The sequence below is a fragment of the Hypomesus nipponensis genome, chromosome 12 (assembly GCF_054491055.1).
Source record: "Hypomesus nipponensis isolate SF chromosome 12, ASM5449105v1, whole genome shotgun sequence".
In the NCBI taxonomy this organism is placed as follows: domain Eukaryota; kingdom Metazoa; phylum Chordata; class Actinopteri; order Osmeriformes; family Osmeridae; genus Hypomesus; species Hypomesus nipponensis.
The window spans coordinates 3377027-3398884 of record NC_140372.1 but is presented as its reverse complement, the minus strand read 5'-3'; the positions used below and the strand labels follow the sequence as shown (position 1 = coordinate 3398884).

Sequence of the window (21858 nt, the reverse complement as noted above, 5' to 3'; positions counted from 1 at the left end):
TTTCCCCACCCAAAATATTCTAAACGTTGAAAAATATATATATTTTCAACCTTTCCAAACTTCTTGTTGAAAATATTTTTTTCAACCTTTCAAAACTTCTTGTTGAAAATATTTTAAATCTTACCTGCTTCATTACAGTTGGGTTGGGGGCTTCCAGGTGGGGTCCTGGTTCCTGTTCTCTCCTGCCCCCTATTGTCCACACACCAGCAGTGTCCAGTGGAGCCGTGGCACTGCAGGGTTCTGTACTGACCCTGCTCATCACACTCAGGGACAAAAGCCCCCACGATGGGGTAGCCCTCAGGACTGCGCTGGGGAGCATCTCTGAGCTGCTCACAGTGGGTCTTGGGGCGTTCTGGAGAATGAGTGAAAGTAAAAGATTTTTTTCCGTACTATGGAAGTTGTAAAACAAATAGACACTTTTTTTGTGTCGTGTTTTGAGTGAAAAGGGTTAGAAACTTTTTAGCAAAACATTTTTTAAACCTTTCATAAAGTAATTTTTTTCTAAATGATTTTTTGTATATAATTTTTTCAAAATGATTTTTTCAAAATGATTTTTTCAAAATGATTTTTTCAAATTATTTCCCCCCCCAAAATATTCTAAACGTTCAAAAATATATATATTTTCAACCTTTCCAAACATCTTGTTGAAAATATTTTTTTCAACCTTTCAAAACTTCTTGTTGAAAATATTTTAAATCTTACCTGCTTCATTACAGTTGGGTTGGGGGCTTCCAGGTGGGGTCCTGGTTCCTGTTCTCTCCTGCCCCCTATTGTCCACACACCAGCAGTGTCCAGTGGAGCCGTGGCACTGCAGGGTTCTGTACTGACCCTGCTCATCACACTCAGGGACAAAAGCCCCCACGATGGGGTAGCCCTCAGGACTGCGCTGGGGAGCATCTCTGAGCTGCTCACAGTGGGTCTTGGGGCGTTCTGGAGAATGAGTGAAAGTAAAAGATTTTTTTCCGTACTATGGAAGTTGTAAAACAAATAGACACTTTTTTTGTGTCGTGTTTTGAGTGAAAAGGGTTAGAAACTTTTTAGCAAAACATTTTTTAAACCTTTCATAAAGTAATTTTTTTCTAAATGATTTTTTCTAAATAATGTTTTCAAAATGATTTTTTCAAAATGATTTTTTCAAAATGATTTTTTCAAAATGATTTTTTCAAAATGATTTTTTCAAAATGATTTTTTCAAAATGATTTTTTCAAAATGATTTTTTCAAAATGATTTTTTCAAAATGATTTTTTCAAAATGATTTTTTCAAAATGATTTTTTCAAAATGATTTTTTCAAAACGATTTTTTCAAAACAACATTTTGAAAATGATTTTTCACACGATTTTTCAAAACATTTTTCCTCCCCAAAAACTCTAAACGTAAAAAAATATATATATTTTCAACCTTTCCAAACTTCTTGTTGAAAATATTTTTTCAACCTTTCAAAACTTTTTGTTGAAAATATTTTAAATCTTACCTTCTTCATTGCAGTTGGGTTGAGGGCTTCCAGGAGGGGTCCTGGTGCCTGCTCTCTCCTGCCCCCTATTGTCCACACACCAGCAGTGTCCAGTGGAGCCGTGGCACTGCAGAGTTCTGTACTGACCCTGCTCATCACACTCAGGGACAAAAGCCCCCACGATGGGGTAGCCCTCAGGACTGCGCTGGGGAGCATCTCTGAGCTGCTCACAGTGGGTCTTGGGGCGTTCTGGAGATAAGTGACAGTAACATACAATGTTTTCAGTACTATGGGCCAATTAAAGTTAATATAGGGGGTCAGATGGCTGAGCGATTAGGGAGTCAGGCTATTAATCAGAAGGTTGTTGGTTCAATTCCGGCTGTCAAAATAACATTGTGTCCTTGGGCAAGGCACTTCACCCTACTTGCCTCGGGGAGAATGTCCCTGTACTTACTGTAAGTCGCTCTGAATAAGAGCGTCTGCTAAATGACTAAATGTAAATGTAATATAAAAGTCATGAAAAAACTTGAAACTTTTATGTATCGTGTTTTGAGTGAAAAAGGTTTCCCCCAAAAAGTTTCCAAAGTTTTTTCCGTAAACTTTAAAAAAACCTTTAAACCTTTTTTTCCCTCCAAACATTTGTCTCCCAATTTTTTTTGCTGACTGAACAAAAATTAAATCTTACCTGCTTCGTTGCAGTTGGGTTGGGGGCTTCCAGGTGGGGTCCTGGTGCCTGCTCTCTCCTGCCCCCTATTGTCCACACACCAGCAGTGTCCAGTGGAGCCGTGGCACTGCAGGGTTCTGTACTGACCCTGCTCATCACACTCAGGGACAAAAGCCCCCACGATGGGGTAGCCCTCAGGACTGCGCTGGGGAGCATCTCTGAGCTGCTCACAGTGGGTCTTGGGGCGTTCTGGAGGAAGAGTGACAATAACAGATTTTTTTCTGTACTATGGGTGCAATTCAACAAGTTAATATACAAGTTGTAAAACAAATAGACACTTTTTTGTGTCGTGTTGTGAGTGAAAAGGTTTAGGAACTTTTAAGCATTTTTTTTTTAACCTTTCAAAGTTTTTTTTCTCTAACAATTTTTCTCCAAACAATTTTTTCACAATTATTTTTTTAAAATTATTTTTTAAAATTATTTTTGTCAATACGATTTTTGTCAAAACGATTTTTGTCAAAACGATTTTTGTCAAAACGATTTTTGTCAAAACGATTTTTGTCAAAACGATTTTTTCAAAACGAAAAAAAAATTAAAATTAAATCTAAATGTTAAAATATATATATATATTTTCAACCTTTCCAAACTTCTTGTTGAAAATATATTTTTCAACCTTTCAAAACTCATTTTCTAAAATATTTTAAATCTTACCTGCTTCATTACAGTTTGGTTGGGGGCTTCCAGGTGGGGTCCTGGTGCCTGCTCTCTCCTGCCCCCTATTGTCCACACACCAACAGTGTCCAGTGGAGCCGTGGCACTGCAGGGTTCTGTACTGACCCTGCTCATCACACTCAGGGACAAAAGCCCCCACGATGGGGTAGCCCTCAGGACTGCGCTGGGGAGCATCTCTGAGCTGCTCACAGTGGGTTGCAGGCCTCTCTGGTAGTCATGTAAGAGTTAATAACACACACAATATAATCATCATCATCTTCATCATCATCATTTCTGTTTTCAGACATTCCAGGGGTATGAGTCCTGATGTGGTTAAATACAACCACATGCTGACGAGGTAGATATGAATGGTTGTTTGACTCCACAGTTCACAAGTCAAGGATTATTTAAGAGCAAACACCTGACCCAAAAACACGACTCACATTATTACAGCTTTGATCAGATGTCACAGCCAATTGTCATCTGGGACATTGTGAACATATAGTACAGTGCCTCTAGTACAAACTAAGTGTAGGAATGAGGAAGGCAGGAAAGATAAAACAGGGATGGGTGGTTTAACCCAGAGGAGACATTGACAACACCTCCTGACCCTTGAAAACTTTTTTGTGAAGTAAAATAGTTGATTTTGAACCTCTCTCTGTCTCTCTCTCTCTCTCTCTCTGTCTCTTTCTCTCTCTCTGTCTCTCTCTCTATGTCTCTCTTTCTCTGTCTCTCTCTCTCTCTCTCTCTCTGTATCTCTCTGTCTCTCTCTCTCTCTCTCTGTCTCTGCCTGACCAATGCCGGTCTACTGAGCATTCTCATCTGCATTCCTCTACTCAAACACCAGTCATCTCCTCTTCATTTTCCCAGCATCTGTGTAGTTTGGTTAAATCCAGGGTGGCATCTGGTACCATTGTGTACTTTTAACTGAGCCAATTACCCCTGCTCTCAGACAGATAAGCACTTCCAGACCATACAGATAATGTAAATATCGTACCCTGTTCATCACAGTTAGTTGGAGGAGTTCCAGGTGGGGTCCTGGTGCCTGCTCTCTCCTGCCCCCTATTGTCCACACACCAGCAGTGTCCTGTGGAGCCGTGGCACTGCAGGGGTCTGTACTGACCCTGCTCATCACACTGGGGGACAAAAGCCCCCAGGGGAGGTCCTGGCCCGGGTCTGGACCCTCTGGGCTCCAGCCCTGCTTGCAGACTGTCTCTGTGATGCTCACACTGGGTCTTAGGGCGCTCCAATTGCCCTGAACAGAATCACACAGACATTCTTAGAATGGAGCCCTCACATTCTATTAAGTAATATTCTAATATTCTAATTGAAATGGTCATGTCCACGAGGCCATGGGGTCAGTCGCACCATCCTGCGGGACACACTGGAAGCCGTTTCCTTGGTAACCGTGTTGGCATCGGCACTGGAAAGAGCCCAGGGTGTTGGTGCAGGAAGCGTGAGGATCACAGGGCTGGGAGCGACACTCATCCACGTCTGGGGACAACAACAACAACAACAACGTCAACTGTGTACGACTTCGCGGGGTGGGATTCAAACCTGCTCACTAAGTGTTTAAGATGTTTGTCTGCTTCCGTTTATGAATGTAACATTTGTGGATAATTTGATGAGGTATGACCGCAATGCATTGTGGGGGGGCTGAGGATTTGTAGTGCTGTGAAGAGAGAGACACAGAGAGAGAGACAGAGAGAGAGATAGAGAGAGAGAGAGAGAGAGAGAGAGAGAGACAGACAGACAGACAGACAGACAGACAGACAGATACACAGAGAGAGAGAGAGGGACAGACAGACAGGCAGACACAGAGAGAGAGAGAGAGAGAGAGAGACAGACAGACAGACAGAGACACAGAGAGAGAGAGAGAGAGAGAGAGAGAGAGAGAGAGAGAGAGAGAGAGAGAGAGAGAGAGAGAGAGAGATGTAGTGTTTGGGGCAGGGTCTTTTCTGGGTTTGAAGGGATTCTAGTGGGACATGGGAAGCATTAACCATCCCCTGAACTTAGTGATCTTTGGGTGTGTGTGTGTGTGTCTCTGTGTGTGTGTCTCTGTGTGTGTGTGTCTCTGTGCGTGTGTGTCTCTGTCTGAGTGTGTGTCTCCTACGCAAATCCTCCCAACATTGAGTTATTGTTCCTCCTCTTCCCTTCCTCCAAATTGGCCCTCTAACAAACATGGAGGGTTTCCACAATATCCAGTTCTCTCTCAGTTATGTACAGATATTGATTATTTAGTGTAAATATTAAGTGTGTGAGAATGGGAGGGATATGTTGTTAAGTAATGGGAGTTATACACACAGTATATATTACATATATTATACATGTAGTTTAAAAAAACAGGTCTGATGTGCATTCCTATACACCGTGCTGATAAACTGACCCAAACAGGTACGTCCGTCGAAACCGAATTCATAACCACTCTGACACTGGCAGCGATGGCTGCCTGGCAGGTTCACACACTGGCCATGGGCACCACATGAACTCAGGCCCTCCACACACTCATCCACATCTAGAAGGAGAGGAAGAGACGAAGAGAGAGCGACATAGAGAGAGAGCACGAGAGTGAACGAGAGAGGGAGTGAGACAAAGAGACACATGAGAGAATGCAGGAAACGGAGAGACCAGACCTTGTTTGTAAATTTTAAAAAAAAACACAACATACATACAGGTTGTTTATACATACACAGACCTCCACTCTACAGGAGAGCAGAGATGCCACCTCTGAAAACCATCCCATCCCAGCCCCATCCCCAGCCCCAGCCCCATCCCAGCCCCATCCCCAGCCCCATCCCAGCCCCATCCCCATCCCCAGCCCCATCCCAGCCCCATCCCCAGCCCCATCCCAGCCCCATCCCCAGCCCCATCCCAGCCCCAGCCCCAGCCCCATCCCCATCCCCATCCCCATCCCCATCCCCAGCCCCAGCCCCAGTCCCAGCCCCAGTCCCAGTCCCAGTCCCAGCCCCAGCCCCAGCCCCAGCCCCAGCCCCAGCCCCAGCCCCAGCCCCAGCCCCATCCCAAGCCCCACCCCCATCCCAGCCCCATCCCAAGCCCCAGCCCCATCCCAGCCCCAACCCCATCCCAGCCCCATCCCCAGCCCCAGCCCCAAGCCTGGTCTGATCCCTGAGGCTGGGAGATATTAACCATGCCCTGCAATCAGCCTGGTTGCTGACAGTGGGTGGCTGGCGGGGGAGGGCTTCTCCCCAGGCAGGTCATCGTGGGAACAGGCCCGAAGCCTGGGCTCACACCGGTCTTAGCAGTGGGGGAGAGGGTTTTAATCAGAGGGTAATGACAGAGGGGAACGTCCCTGCTCTCTGACCCCCTGCTACCTGCCCTGCAGGGGGGAAAGGAGGGGAGGGATTCCGGCAGGTGATGAAATTACACTCCTCCAGAGCCCACCCGCACAAGATACCCTTAAGCCCACCAGGAAATCATCTCCAGATTCCTGAAGCGGAGAGGTGGAGGAAGGGTGAAGGAGAGACAGAGTGTGTGTCTGTGTGTCTGTGCGTGTGTGTATGTATATGAGTCAATGTATGGGGTGTGTGTGTGAGAGCTATGTCAGGGAGGTGCTAAAGGAAGTGCTCTCTGATGCCCCCCCCTCCCCCCACCCCCTCCCCTATCTCTATTTCCAACAGCTGTGTACCCTTTATAGTGGCAGAGGGTCTTTCCTGCCAAAACACAGCAGTGTCACTTGTTAATCCACAAACATACCTCTCTTTTTACCCTTCTCCTTGCACCTTCACACCCATACCCTGCCCTTCCTTCCTCCCCCCTCCCATCTTCAGAGTTCTCTAATGGGAAGTGGCCATGGGTTGCCTCTGTTCGACTACACGAACCTGAAACCTTGGTCAATTTCCCTGGTCCTGAACTCTCACAGCACCAGCAGAAGGGTGGTGGAAGTTTGGCAGAGAAAGCCAAAAAACGGAGAAAAAAAACTATGGATGTATCCAGCTAGCAGCGTCAGGAATCCAAGAGTCTCTCTGACTTCCTGGTTCTGTGATTTCAGCTAAACTGAACTCCTCGCCTTCCTCCCCAAGTGTTCTATCCTGTTCTCTCCCTCTCCCCCCTGCATCCCCCTGCCCCCACGCTTTCCCTCCTCCAGCCGGACGGATGTTGATGGAAGGCAGCTGCAGTCTTGAACCGAGAGGCCATTAGCTGGAGCTGAGCACAGAGGAGCATCCTAAAGAAACCAAGAGGATAAACACACAGACAGGGGCCTGGAGCCGCGGTGCCGCACTGGAGTCATCACTCACACACAGAGAAAGATAGTGAGAGAGAGAGAGAGAGAGAGAGAGAGAGAGAGAGAGAGAGAGAGAGAGAGAGAGAGAGAGAGAGAGAGAGAGAGAGAGAGAGAGAGAGAGAGAGAGAGAGAGAGAGAGAGAGAGAGAGAGAGAGAGAGAGAGAGAGAGAGAGAGAGAGAGAGAGAGAGAGAGAGAGAGAGAGAGAGAGAGAGAGAGAGAGAGAGAGAGAGAGAGAGGGAGAGGGAGAGGGAGAGGGAGAGGGAGAGGGAGAGGGAGAGGGAGAGGGAGGAGAGAGAGAGAGAGAGAGAGAGAGAGAGAGAGAGAGAGAGAGAGAGAGAGAGAGAGAGAGAGAGAGAGAGAGAGAGAGAGAGAGAGAGAGAGAGAGAGAGAGGAGAGAGAGAGAGAGAGAGAGAGAGAGAGAGAGAGAGAGAGAGAGAGAGAGAGAGGGAGAGGGAGAGGGAGAGGGAGAGGGAGGGAGAGAGAGAGAGAGAGAGAGAGAGAGAGAGAGAGAGAGAGAGAGGAGAGAGAGAGAGAGAGAGAGAGAGAGGGAGAGAGAGAGAGAGAGAGGGAGAGAGAGAGAGAGGGCAGAGAGGGGAACTGGAGGAAGGGGAACCCTAGCAGAGTCTGTACTCCGGTACATGCGGCCCTGTCTCGTTTTTAACCGCCCAGCCCAGGAACCTCAAACCCCCGACCCCGACCTCCCCGACCCCCCGACCCCTGACCCCGTCCCCTACCGTAACAGTTGCGTCCGTCTCCTGTGTATCCCGTGGCACACTGGCACTGGTACTGCGAGCCCTCTCCTGGCAGGCACTGCGCCGTGGTGTCGCAGTCGTGGGTTCCGGAGTAACACGGGTTCAACTGGCCTGGCTCCACTGAGAGGAGACAGAAAAGGGTGCTGGATCAATAAACACGTTACCTTTCACAGGAGGGATTTTCCAACACCACGTATTGAGAGGGTACCCAGTCCAGACAGAATTTGAGGGATTTTTACAACTTCCTGTGAGAGGACAAGATGTTATTCCGCACAGCATTGCACATGGTAAAGCAGACTATGGAATCAAATAATGAGAAGGGAGGATGTTAGTCACTGCATGAGTGCAGGGCTTCCCATGATCATGTCTGACTCATGGAAGGTTTTTATTCAGTCTAGAAGGATGGGCCATGCAGTCTGGCCAGACTTGCGATTTTGGAGTCTGGAAAGGAGTTCGAATTGTAAATTGCCAGCATCTATTCTCCAATTTCCAAAATAATCTTTCCTTGAATGTGCTAGCATGAGCATAATGTGATTTTGGCCTCAAAAAGTTACAGATTGAAATCTGAACCTGACTTTATGCCAAATCCGTTGGCTCCACGGAAGTATCTGAAATGACTTGCGAACGACTTCTCAGTGTTTTGATCCAGGTCTGAGGTAGACGCAGAGATCACGGCAGCAACTTGGAAGCCTGACAACAGGCCCTGCATCATGTTACAGTGCGGACGCGGAGCGCAGACGGGATGTGAGCACAGCTGGTTCTCTCTGGACGCCCCGGCAGTCGGTCTTAAGTGGCATATCGCTGGCTGACCTTGGAGGTCAGACCACTTGACCTGGCTTGCACAACTAGCTTTAAATGGCCGTTAAACATGACAAAGAGATCCCGGGCCCTGCTTTATGAGAGAGGGGTCCCCTCTCTGGGAAACAGCAACTGGGGTGAGGAGCTCTCAGACCTTATTAAGGAGAGAAGCCCTCGCTTGTCCGATTACAGATCTCTGACTGGGACCATGCTAAATAGAACACGGTCTGTGGGAATGACAGGACAGGCATGCTCGCACACCCTTCTCTATTCTCTTCTCTCTTTCTCTTTTATTCTCACTCTAGTCTGTAGTCTCCCGCCCGCCCTCATCCCAGCCTCTCCTGCTTCCCCACACATTAAGAACAGCTTGATTTCCTCCCCTCCGGTGGTGGCACCAATTTGGCCCATTATCAAAGACAGGCAGGAAGACTGGTGTTTGAAGTGTGCAAGAGAAACAGTTAGGGGAGAAGAGAGAGAGAGAGACAGTCCCCTTTAAAGTGACTCCACAGGGGGGGGACAGACAGAGAGAGAGGGGGAGAGAGAAGGGGAAAGCATGGTTAAGCGGGGGAGGCGAAGGGGTTGCGTGGTGGAGGTGGGGTGGTGTAGTTTATGTTTAACAGGGGGATAATTAAAGGGACTGGTGGACAGAGCACAGCAGAATGGAGAGGTGGAGCTGCAGGGAACTCTGAGGTTTGGAGTTTGTTAAGCAAACCAGGTGGGAGACTGCTGTCAGGGCTACAGGCTGGAGTCCTCCCACTGAAGAGAGAGAGAGAGAGAGAGAGAGAGAGAGAGAGAGAGAGAGAGGGAGGGAGAGAGGAGAGAGAGAGAGAGAGAGAGAGAGAGAGAGAGAGAGAGAGAGGGAGAGGGAGAGGGAGGGAGAGAGAGAGACAGAGAGAGAGGGAGGGAGAGAGAGAGAGAGAGAGAGAGAGAGAGAGAGAGGGAGGGAGAGAGAGAGAGAGAGAGAGAGAGAGAGAGAGAGAGAGAGAGAGAGAGAGAGAGAGAGAGAGGAGGGAGAGAGAGAGAGAGAGAGAGAGAGAGAGAGAGAGAGAGAGAGAGAGAGAGAGGGAGGGAGAGAGAGAGAGAGAGAGAGAGAGAGAGAGAGAGGGAGAGGGAGGGAGAGACAGAGAGAGACGGAGAGAGAGGGAGAGGGAGAGGGAGAGGGAGAGGGAGAGGGAGAGGGAGAGAGAGAGGGAGAGGGAGAGGGAGAGAGGAAGAGAGAGAGAGAGAGAGAGGGAGAGAGAGAGAGAGAGAGGGAGAGGGAGAGGGAGAGGGAGAGAGAGAGGGAGAGGGAGAGGGAGAGGGAGAGGGAGAGGGAGAGGGAGAGGGAGAGGGAGAGGGAGAGGGAGAGGGAGAGGGAGGGAGGGAGGGAGGGAGGGAGGGGGAGAGAGAGAGAGAGAGAGAGAGAGAGAGAGAGAGAGAGAGAGAGAGAGAGAGAGAGAGAGAGAGAGAGAGAGAGAGAGAGAAAATCCAACCGAAAGCAGGAAAGATCTGCTAACTACAAGATGCACAGTATGTTCCCAGCTGAAAATCCATTCTATAATTTCCATGAAGTAATTTCTCCTCCAATTTGGCAGCGATTTTGGACTCAAAACCTTTAAAGCTTGACACTGGTATTTATCACATGTCGCTAGATCGTTGCATGAGCGTGATATTTACCCAAATTCAACAGTGCTGAAAAGATCCACATGAAGATATTTCTTGTTTGCTAAATGCCTCCTGTCTAAACACATCAACATGATGTAACGGGACAGCAGAAGTCCCAGTAGAACAGCAGAACTCCCAGTAGAACAGCAGAAGTCCCAGTAGAACAGCAGAACTCCCAGTAGAACAGCAGAACTTCCAGTAGATCATAAGTTCACAACCTAATTCCATACGAACAATAAGACCACTGGTCCGGTCAGCGAGGAGTGGAGCAGAAGTCCCCTCCAGTTATCATGACTCACCATAGTTATGACTGGGCCCTATTCACAGACACGCAGACAGACCAGCTGGGATCCTTAGTCCCAGATGTTTTTCAGCCGACCTACAGTCCCTGGACCCAGGCCTCGCTACCTGGCCTGTGCCCATCCTGGGGCTCGGGGCACAGAGAAGCTGCCTCTGGGTATCGCTCGGTTCCCATGACATCACTCTGCAGCTATTCCTCCCAGCCCGACTAGTACACCCCCCTTGTGTAAATCTGTCATTGGGGGGGATATTATTTTCCAGAGAACCAGCAGCAACCCCCCCTCCCCTACCCCCCCCCCTCTCTCTCTCTCTCTTCCACTGACATCTCCTCAACATGACAGCCCTATCAGTCTACAGCTGGAAGAGCTTTCCAGGCTTGAAGTTCCTCTAAACACTGCTCAAGTGGTGTGTATTAGTGTGCGTTTATACATATATATATATATGAGTGTGTGTGTGCGCGTGTGGTTTTACTGGACGTTTTGCCTTGTCAAACATGTCATTGTGAACTTCTTAAGCTATTTTGTTGACATACTGATGACACAGATAGGCTCTGGTTGAAAGGAGAGGAGCTGAACAGCGTGACCTGATCCCTGGGAGAGAGACACTCCACCTCTCTGCTCAGACACGGACCTCATCAGGACGTAGGATAGGACCAAACAGCGGGGGTAGTAATGTCTGTGTGTGTGTCTGTGTGCGATAGTGTGTGATAAACGGCGTGTGTGTGGTACTCATCGTCCATTTCAGAGATTCAATTTAATAGAACAGCCAGACAAAGTGTCAGGGCACACACACACACTACCTGTCTACGGAGCGAGCGTCTTGATTTATCAGTCATCGGGGAGCGCTCTAGGCTGATTTGTACGGTGCGTTCTGGTTTGTATTAAAATAGCATGTCCCTACGCAGTGTGTTTGCTCGGCCATGAGGAGTATCTAGTCATCCTGCTGGATGTGTCTGTGCACAGCACTGTTAGATCCCAGTAGCTGAAAACAGGTGGCTTTGGAAGGGACTACCATCTGATACAAAGAAGAGGAAGGGAATAAGAGGAGAAGAGAGAGAGAGAGAGAGAGAGAGAGAGAGAGAGAGAGAGAGAGAGAGAGAGAGAGAGAGAGAGAGAGAGAGAGAGAGAGAGAGAGAGAGGAGAAGAGAAAGAGTGAAGAGGTGAGGGGAGAGAGAGAGCTGTGGAACCCTGGCTAGAGGAGAGATCCAGAGATTACAGTGTTTCATCTTTCACCGTGCAAATAAAGTAGCCATCTCAACTATGAAGGGAGGGAGGGAGGGCTAGGGAGACAGAGTAAAAGACTTAAAGAGGTAGGGGGACTGCTAGATTGCTGTGGGGTTGAAGCACTGAGAACCATATGTACTACACACATATGGTCGACCACAGACTGGAGTTAGAGGAACATGTGAGGACCACAACACATGTTCAACATCGATCAAAAACACGAAATGTACATCCCACACACACACACACACACACAAACAGCGTACCTCCAACAGGCCCAATCTTGTCGGTGATGGCGTAGCGGAGAATGCGCTCCTCCTTGACGTACATGACGAAGACGCGCTCCATGGTCAGCTGCTGGGTCTCTGGGCCTGAGGGCGGCCCGTGGCGACAGTCCCGGTACGTGATGTTCTGTCGCAGATGGAAGGACTGCGACTCGGAGCCCCTCTCGGCCGACACCACCGTGAACTCACGGACGGATGTGGAGGTCACAACTGAGGGTGGGGGAGACAGGAAGTCATCATTCAGACAATATCCTTCTATTCACCTAAATCTTGGCGTGGATTAATATTCGCTTTAAATGGTGGCACACAGGCATTTTCCTCAGAAGCAAGCGCATTGCAGATGGAGCTTCAGAAATCAGTTGTGAAACTAACCGGAGTGATTCCCTTCGTGTTGTTGTGTCTCTCCTGAGTAGACTACACAACCACAGACACAGTACCATGACCGTCCCACCATAACTCACTGTACCCCAGAAGCTTCCCTCTCATGACCCAGACGATCCAGACCTCTAATCAGGCCCGAGATGAGTGGTCATGCTAATTGAACACTTCCTCATTGTACTATGAGCCTTAACATGAGAAAGAAAAAAAACGGTTTCGGATGACATCAAAAATCAGTCCACTTCCTCAGCGGAAGGGGAGCCCGAGTCTTTTAATAGCCTGTCTAGTCCCTTGATCCGTATCATCCAGTAGTGATAGATGAACGTGACACCAGGGTGTGGCAGAGAAAGACTTCTTATTCCTTAATAGTACTGAACTACAGTTACTTCTGAGTTTTCTAAGTACTTCAGTGCACTGTTTGCATCCTTAGAAATGAGATGTAGATCTAGTGTGCATGGTTTCATTAGTGGTGCTTATGACAACATATAAGTTATGGTGTTAAAGAGAGGAAGTGTATGTTCTGCCTGTGTTCTATCTGAGGGGCAGTGTGTTCTGTGTGTGTTCTACCTAAGGGGCAGTGTGTTCTACCTTAGGGGCAGTGTGTTCTATCTGAGGGGCGGTATGTTCTGTGTGTGTTCTACCTGAGGGGCAGTATGTTCTGTGTGCGTTCTACCTAAGGGGCAGTGTGTTCTAACTGAGGGGCAGTGTGTTCTACCTGAGGGGCAGTGTGTTCTACCTGAGGGGCAGTGTGTTCTAACTGAGGGGCAGTGTGTTCTACCTGAGGGGCAGTGTGTTCTACCTGAGGGGCAGTGTGTTCTACCTGAGGGGCAGTATGTTCTGTGTGTGTTCTACCTAAGGGGCAGTGTGTTCTACCTGAGGGGCAGTGTGTTCTGTGTGTGTTCTACCTGAGGGGTAGTACTGGAACGTCTCTTTGAACGGGTCCATCTGGACCGTGGCTCCGGGGGGGATGAAGGGTACGTCGCCGTGGAGATGGGTGTCCACCTTCAGGTAGTTCTGCTCGTCCAGTCCTCGGGCCGTCTGGACGATGTTGAGGCGCTGGTTGCCGGGGTGAAAGGTCACCTCCGCGTGGCGGGTGAACTCTGCGCCTGAGAAGACCACAGTGTGTGACATCATCGCTCGCGTCGATCGTTGAATACATATTGTTGTACTGAAGCAGGCATATGCCTTTGACTTTTCTCTGCCCAATTACTAGCAGCTGGTCCATGCCTTGCCCACCTCCCATGAGAGAACAATATACCAGACACATGATGTCCTTGAGAAACTGGAACACATGTGTGACGGTTATTAAATTGAGTGGTAACACTTAACGAACGGTCTGTGCCGTGTTTAATGTGACGCCTGTGATGTCACACAAGCCACCTCTGCTAACACAACAACACAGACTGGAAACACCTGAGTCAAATTATTATGGAGGGGTGGAGAGGTCCAGAGCCTGCTCTGCTATCTCAACCCTGGAGACAAGACAGGCGAGAGACTGTAAACTCACACACACACACACGCACACACATCTCCGACCTGAGGTGTTTCAGCATGGCTCCATATATGAATATACACACACACATACACAAATTATATTTGAGGTGACATCATCCAGGGCAGATGTTAACACACACATGCAGACCAACACAGTACCTGATGGATGTTTGTGAGGCCTGGGCAGATCAAACTAAAGAGACTGTAGGCTCGATGGGCGTGTGGCTAACATCCATCTCACCATGTCTGGCACATTAAAATGTCCTCTTCAGACTACCTCAAAGCACTTTCACAACAACAAGCAGACGCGTCCTCATTAGCAGCCAGCCATCTTACCCGTGATCTTGAAGCCTGCTCTGCTGTTGGGCAGCTCCAGGGCAAACAGCCACCCGAACAGTTCCCCGATGGGCGCCACCGGCATCAGAGCCCATCCGATTGGCTCTGGTACCTCGCTGACTGCGGTGTAGGCGCGGCCGTCAGCCACCACTATGTAGGCGTGCAGGTCGATGCTGCCAAGGTCGACCGGGGTGGACCCTACCGTCACCCTGCCACTGAGCTTCCCGTTGACTCGGTGGGGAGCCCCTGGGACATGGAGGGTAAGAGGTGAAGTGTTACATACTGGACACGTAGTCAAGACTTCTTCTTTCATACATTAAGAAAAGCAGACACACACACACACCATGGGGCCCCTGGTAGCTCCACAGGGTGGGGCGGGTGCCACAGGGGCTGAGGCGGGGGTTTGAATCCGGCTCGGGACATTTCTGCATGTCTCCCTCTCTCGCCCCCACACTTCCTGTCAGTCTCAACTGTCTCTCTCTCTCTCTCTCTCTCTCTCTCTGTCTAATGAAGCCCAGGAAAGGCCTAAAATATAATTTTAAATCTGTAATGTTATATAACCAGGATGTGAGCAGCCGTAGCTCAGACTGAAATAGCACACACCTGCCTGAACGAACACAGCCTACACACAAAGATTTGGGACTTACTAACAAAAGCAAAGCTAAAAAACAATCTTCTTTTTCAGGCCGGGCAACTATCGTTTGAAGTGGAGGAACAAACGTATGCGTGGTGGTTGTCGTGGGAATGGGAATCAGGAAAGGAGGGGTGGTGGTTATGAAGACCTGCTGTGGACTGGTGAGGCAGGCCCTGAGCGTTCCTAACAGGGAACGGATGGTTTAGGTCCAGCGTGGGCTGTCTTGGCTGTTTCTAGTGACAATGCCGTTTAGTTTCTGCCTTCCACTTTACACAAAGGACCCGGGAAAAAAAAAAAAAACCCTTCAAAGCCTCTCACTGAACGCAGATGCTTCACTTCAGTCAACGACTGTTTAAACCTTACAAAACGACGCTTTTAACTTGAGTGTGTTTCGACAATTATGCCTTCAACCGAATGCTCACAAAATGTTTGACATGTCAACTGAAAAACCACAAAGACAAACATTGAAAGAAAAGGTATGTAGCGTGACATCTCTGTCTCTGAACGTCACCTGACTCAGAACTCCAGGGCGTCTAGCTTTGCTTTGAAATACATCGCACCTAGTCCTGAGGTCCCTCCTTACCTAAAATGTTACACCCTCTCCTAGACCGTGGAGAGAGCGAGGAACATGGAGCCTGCATGCCACCTCTGAGTGATTAGCGCTAGCCTCAGACCCAGCCCTGGCCCCAGCCTCGGCCCGGGCCCCGGCCTCAATGAAGGGTCTGTTTGAAGAGCTAGCTGCAGCCTCACACAGCCCAAGGTGTTGACCGGGCAGGAAATAGCTGACTGGCCTGGGAACAAGATGACGCTGTCGTGTGAGAGAGCCGAGCAGCAGGGCGGGGGGGGGGGGGGGGGCAGCAGGGAGGGGGGGGGGGGGGGAAGAGCAGCAGGGCGGGGGGGGGGGAAGGTCCGGAAGAGACCTGACCTGTTTTGAAGCCTGTGTGAGAGTGTGTGTGTGTGGGAGTGAGAGAGTGTGAACCATCATAGTCGTAGACAGCGAGGAAAGTGATTCATCTTGATGTCTAAGCAATTTTTTTAAACTAATTTCAGTGGTCGCAAAAGTGTTTGTGGAGTACTAGAAGTGACGATCTGCGCTCACCGTCGGGTAGGCAGTGGCGTCCGTTGCCGTAGAAACCGAAGCGACAATGGCAGCAGAAGCCGGAAGAATAGTCGGTGCAGTAGGCGTTCTGGGAACACTGCTGCTGGAGGCGAGCGCAGGTGTCCTTATTATCTGTACTGTACTGGATCACTGAGAGAGAGAGAGAGAGAGAGAGAGAGAGAGAGAGAGAGAGAGAGAGAGAGAGAGAGAGAGAGAGAGGGGGGGGGGACACAAACAGAAAGAGAGGGAGAAAGATGGGGGGAACAAAACAGGATATTGAAAAACACTCAGAGGTTGAATGTGTGGTAATGCAGACACCGCAGGGGAAAGACACATGGGCAGATTTAGATGCCAATCAAACAGACATACGTCAAACAACTGGGACAGCTCAGCTAATCTGTGATGCTAAACGTTTACGACACACAAAAGCCACAGGTTGGCCAGGACAACAAATTGACTATTAAAAAAAAGAAATGATTGAAAATGTTTCATGATTCTCATTCATTTGTCAAGGCTATAAAGCAGCGATGGTTTTAGCCGTCCACTTCCTCCCCTGGCTGCTAAGAGCTCATCAGTGATTTGACCACGCAGAGCTTAGTGGTGAGTTCAGACTAATGCTGTGCAGATGGATGTCCACAGCTCTACAGAGAGTCTTGGCAGAGGCCTCGTTCCCCTGGGTCTGCAGACTGCATTTCCTCATCCGAATGGGGAATCTCCCTCGCCTGCAGCGTTTAAACCCGCCTGTTTGCTGAATGTCTGTAGCTAAGGCACACATCCACACACACACACACACACACACAAGCAAGCAGACTGCTGGGCAGGCAGATGAATAGGTATGCACATAAATAAACATGGGCACACCTCCAGTTTCAAAGTCGACGTCCTCGTCCTCTATGCTGACCACGTGGGCGTCGGGGGACAGAGGAGGGAGGATGTCCAGCCCTCGGCTCTCCTCTCTGTTTGGGAACACAGCCATGGCCGTGTGTTCGGGCTGGGGCTGGGGGGCCTGGGGCTGGGGGGCCTGGGGCTGGGGGGCCTGGGGCTGGGCCTGGGGCTGGTGGGGGGCCTGGGCCTGGCTCGCATCCTCGGGGGCCTGGATCCTGGCTTTGGGCGGAGGGTATTCCCCGCGTCCAGACGCAGGATGGGTGTCGCCGTGCTGCGGGTCAGAGGTTAGCGGAAGGTCGCCGCCGTAGGGCTGCAGGCGGGCCTGGCTGGGGAGCTGCAGAGAGGGGCCGGGCTGCAGGAGCTCTGGAAGGGTGGAGGTCTGGAAGTGGGCGTCCTCGGTGAGGTAGTCGTGGTCGTCCTCGTCGGGGTACTCCTCCTCAGAGTAGTCGGGGGTGGTGCTGGCCTGGGGTCTGGACAGAGGCGTGGCCAGGACGCCGCTCACTGACGCTGGGACTACGTTCTGGAAGGACGTTCCACAGCTCCCGATGTGGAAGAGCCACATGCCAGGGACCCCCGTGTTGCCCACCCTGAAGGGAAGCACACGAGACACACGATGGATGGATGCCTGACTGCCCAGAGAGAAAGACTTATCTACCATCTATCAGGGAGTCAGGTGGCTAAGCGGTTAGGAAATCGGACTAGTAATCTGAAGGTCGCCAGTTCGATTCCCGGCCGTGCCAAATTACGTTGTGTCCTTGGGCAAAGCACTTCACCCTACTTGCCTCGGGGGAATGTCCCTGTACTTACTGTAAGTCGCTCTGGAATAAGAGCATCTGCTAAATGACTAAGTGTAAAATGTAAATGTACCAAGTATTACTCAGAAAAGCTAAAGACACATTGTGAAGCTCAGCTAACCCCTAACAGCTAACCCCTAACAGCTAACCCCTAACAGCTAACCCCTAACAGCTAACCCCTAACAGCTAACCCCTAACAGCTAACCCCTAACAGCTAACCCCTAACAGCTAACCCCTAACAGCTAACCCCTAACAGCTAACCCCTAACCCTTAACAGTAGTCGTGTTTCGGTGCGGGGGAGACGTGGGGGAGACGCACTGGTAAAGGTTCTTGATACTCTGCTCGTTGCTGGTCACGCTGTAGTAGGGTCCCTCGATTCGAGAGAAAATGAAGTAGGGCACCTCGCCCCGGCTGAAGCCCACCCTAGCAGGGAGCTCTATCTCCACGTTGTACGACTCCTTGGGCCGCGTGCCGAAGAACTGGAGGCCATCCTCGGGGTACAGGAAAAGAGCGTAGGCCTTCGTCTCGTCGTACGCTACCACTGCCTGGAACGTGTTCACCTGTAGGGGGGACAGGGACAGAGGGACAGAGGGACAGAGGGACACTGGTCAGCGAGCAGTTCCTTTAGCCCAACCCGGTGGTCTGCGTTATACCATACGCTTTGTTGTCAGTGTCAGGTACGTTTTCAGAACAATATTTCTGTTTTGAGGACATTTGGCAGGAGTCTCTTACCCAGTGGTTAAGGCTGTAATGTTATTAAGGCCAAAGGAAGCAATCCAGTGATCCAGCTAACATTTTCACACCAACTCCCCATGTTTACACTTCACACCGTATCCCCTCAGCCAACCCCCACCACCCCTCCTTCCAGCCCTCGAGTGTTGACCTGCATATAGCCCTTCTCCTTCTTGTACCAACAGACGTGTCACTACTTTTACAGGCCTCGGGGTCTCACCAAATGTGGCCCCCTCGGAAACATCTCACCCCCTCCACTTCTTTATAGAGTTTTTACTGGCTGTCCTCTTCCCTCCTCCCTGCTGGGTTTCACACCTCGTATCAGGGGGGGGGGGGGGGGGGCTGCACGTCAGAGAGGCCTGTGATTAGAAGTGTTTGCGAAGGGACCCCTTCTTGATGTACTGCCTTGTGCAATTTGTTCCATTACAAGCTGTGTGGCTTTCATGCCTGTTTAATTAAAAGTGTGGGAATGCAAAATAGCTTGGGAAGAGCGAAGACCCTCCTTCCAAACTGTGGAGGGGGACAGACAGCCCTGCACGGCCACACACAGAGAGCCAAAACCGTGACTGATGTGGAGAGGGAACAAATGGTGACGAGAGAGATATGTCTCCCGCTGTGTGGTGTTTCAGCTTTAAAGACAACCACCCATCTCCCCATCCCCCCTCCCCCCTCTCTCTCTGAGAGAAAGACAGAGAGAGAGGGAGAGGGGGAGGGGGAGGGAGAGGGAGAGGGAGAGGGGGAGGGAGAGGGAGAGGGAGAGGGAGAGGGAGAGGGAGAGGGAGGGGGAGAGGGAGGGAGAGGGAGAGGGAGAGGGAGAGGGAGAGGGAGAGGGAGAGGGAGAGGGAGAGGGAGAGGGAGAGGGAGAGGGAGAGGGAGAGGGAGGGGGAGGGAGAGGGAGAGGGAGAGGGAGAGGGAGAGGGAGGGGGAGAGGGAGGGAGAGGGAGAGGGAGAGGGAGAGGGAGAGGGGGAGGGGGAGGGAGAGGGAGAGGGAGAGGGAGAGGGGGAGGGGGAGGGGGAGGGAGAGGGAGAGGGAGAGGGAGAGGGAGAGGGAGAGGGAGAGGGAGAGGGAGAGGGAGAGGGGGAGGGAGAGGGAGAGGGAGAGGGAGAGGGAGAGGGAGAGGGAGAGGGAGAGGGAGAGGGAGAGGGAGAGGGAGAGGGAGAGGAGCAGACAGGCAGACAGAACCCCAGGCCTCCTAATTCCACAGCAGCCCCCGCCTCCCCCACCGCCTCCTGTCCCCCTCCTCCCCACATACCGCCCCCCCCACCCCCACTAACCCCCACCATCCCCAACACCAAGCCTCAAACGTCCTAATTACAAGACCACACTGCCTCCGAGCACTTCAGAAACACACCCATAAACAAGATTGTTTAAAGATGTTATTGTAAATAATTAGTCTTCCCACGTGTGACTGAGTGGATGTGGGGCTGGCCAGCGGGGGAACTGGGGAGTGGAGCTGTGTCAGCAGGCTTGGCAGAGGACCATGATGATACCATGATGAGGGTGCAGAGCCCCCGACAGGTGATAGGAGCCAGACGTTGGAGATTCTCTGGGCTCCAGGTTTTTGGACTTCCACTGCTTATTTGCTTAAGGGGTAACACCTCCAACAGGCCCTTACCCCCACCGCCAACCCCTCCCCATCCCCCGCCCCACACAACCCCAACACAGCTATGGAGAGGCAGACATCTGGGGTTGGGGGTGGTGGTCGAGTGGGGGTGGAGGTAGGGGAAATGTGTGTGTGGTGGGGGTGGTGGGGGGTAATTTGGCTGGAGCACTCGGAGCTCTGCTGCTCAAACAAGAGATAAAGCTGATTCAATCTCAAAGAAACAAGATGGGATCATCCAGAGGTTTTCCTCTCATGAATTATGTGGACGTTTTCAGTCGACTTAGTGGTCAAGCGGAAGTCAAACGACTGAGAGAGGAGGGTCTAAGACGTAGCTTTCTGCCAGGCTGTTGAGTGGACTACATTTGAATCCACTGTAGGGCGGTTACGGTTAGGGTTAGGGTTAGGCTCGGATCATATCAGAGATCCATCAGGGGGCACTTTTGAGCAGAAACAAGTGTGTGTGTGTGTGTGATAGTGTGTGTTTCTTTGTGAATGTGTGAGTGGGAGAAGTGTGTGTGTGTGTGTGTGTGTGAGAGAGAGAGAGAGAGAGCAAAAAAGCAAAAGAACAGCCAAAAAGTTTGGAGTCAGACCCTCTGTTTTGTTTGTTGCCAGGTTTTCAGGCGGCGGCTACAGCTGCAAAACCACCAGTCTCTCTCTCTCTCTCTCTCTCTCTCTCTCTCTCTCTCTCTCTCTCTCTCTCTCTCTCTCTCTCTCTCTCTCTCTCTCTCTCTCTCTCTCTCTCTCTCTCTCTCTCTCTCTCTCTCTCTCTCTCTCTCTCTCTCTCTCTCTCTCTCTCTCTCTCTCTCTCTCTCTCTCTCTCTCTCTCTCTCTCTCTCTCTCTCTCTCTCTCTCTCTCTCTCTCTCCCTCTCTCTCTCTCCCCCCCCTTTTCTCTCTCTCTCTCTCTCTCTCCCTCTATCTCTCTCTCTCTCTCCCCCCCTCTCTCTCTCTCACACACACACACAAAAAAACACACCCTCTACCAGAGAAACCAGACAGGTCTAATTTTACTGCCCGCTTTCCTGTTTTCTTACCACAATGCCAGTAAGAGCCACACAGACACAGGCTGTGATCACGACTCGAGAACATGAACCAAACAGCCGATGAATGAGGAAACACTATGACTAAATCTACCTTGAGCTTGATTCACACTGGAGAACACACCGGATCTATCTAGTCTCTTGGGAGTTCCGTGGCTCTCGGAGGGGAGAGGGTTTGTCGGTTGTTTAGGAAGAGGGGAGAACTCGTGTTCGGTGGTTTCGGGGAGACTCAAACAAGGGGGAACGTTCTTCTGAGGAAACCCTTGTGCAGCCAAGCAGGGGCGTCCCTAGAACTAATAAACAAGGGGAGATAATATTTTCAGTACGTCGCAGCTGTCTGTTCTCTCTCGGGGTGGAGTGGGCCGAAGCCAAAAGAAAAGCCTATTCATTCGTACACATTAGCATGAACCCAAGCAACAGAGAATATGCTGTTCACCGGCCCTTTCCTCATTACGCTCTGAAATCAATCCATTTGGACCTGAGGGTGCCGTGCGATAACAACGAAGGGGTCTTACTGTCGTGTCGGGTTCCTCCACATCTGACGGGGGGATGCTAGGCTTTGGGGTGAGACGGTTTGGAATCGCTGTTCTCGTCCCAAATGGAATTGTGGCCGTTACAAATGCATTATTTATGCCGGGCAAAAATACGTTTCAATTTCACAAAAACATTCTACTTAATAAAAACTGTTGATTGCTTTACTGTACTGTGTTAACAACTCCTCTAGCAAAATACAATCCTGCACGGTAAATCGACGTGGTGACATAATCTGGAGGGGAAACGCCAAGTATTTCAG

General features: G+C 50.4%; 1 protein-coding gene across 1 annotated transcript in view; it reads right to left on the bottom strand.

Annotated features, from left to right (window-relative positions):
* Positions 1-21858, bottom strand: part of nid2a (nidogen 2a (osteonidogen)) — a 32502-nt gene that overhangs the window by 8331 nt on the left and 2313 nt on the right. The window contains exons 3-18 of the mRNA XM_084668497.1: positions 18010-18251; positions 17149-17484; positions 16874-17088; positions 16013-16162; positions 14280-14525; positions 13355-13555; positions 12054-12281; positions 7805-7942; positions 5213-5341; positions 4195-4320; positions 3824-4081; positions 2827-3054; positions 2137-2364; positions 1473-1700; positions 703-930; positions 125-352 (exon numbers count right to left, since the gene is read on the bottom strand). Of these exons, the coding sequence (XP_084524623.1) occupies positions 125-352; positions 703-930; positions 1473-1700; positions 2137-2364; positions 2827-3054; positions 3824-4081; positions 4195-4320; positions 5213-5341; positions 7805-7942; positions 12054-12281; positions 13355-13555; positions 14280-14525; positions 16013-16162; positions 16874-17088; positions 17149-17484; positions 18010-18251 (3409 nt within the window). The remainder of the gene's footprint in view (positions 1-124; positions 353-702; positions 931-1472; positions 1701-2136; positions 2365-2826; positions 3055-3823; positions 4082-4194; positions 4321-5212; positions 5342-7804; positions 7943-12053; positions 12282-13354; positions 13556-14279; positions 14526-16012; positions 16163-16873; positions 17089-17148; positions 17485-18009; positions 18252-21858) is intronic.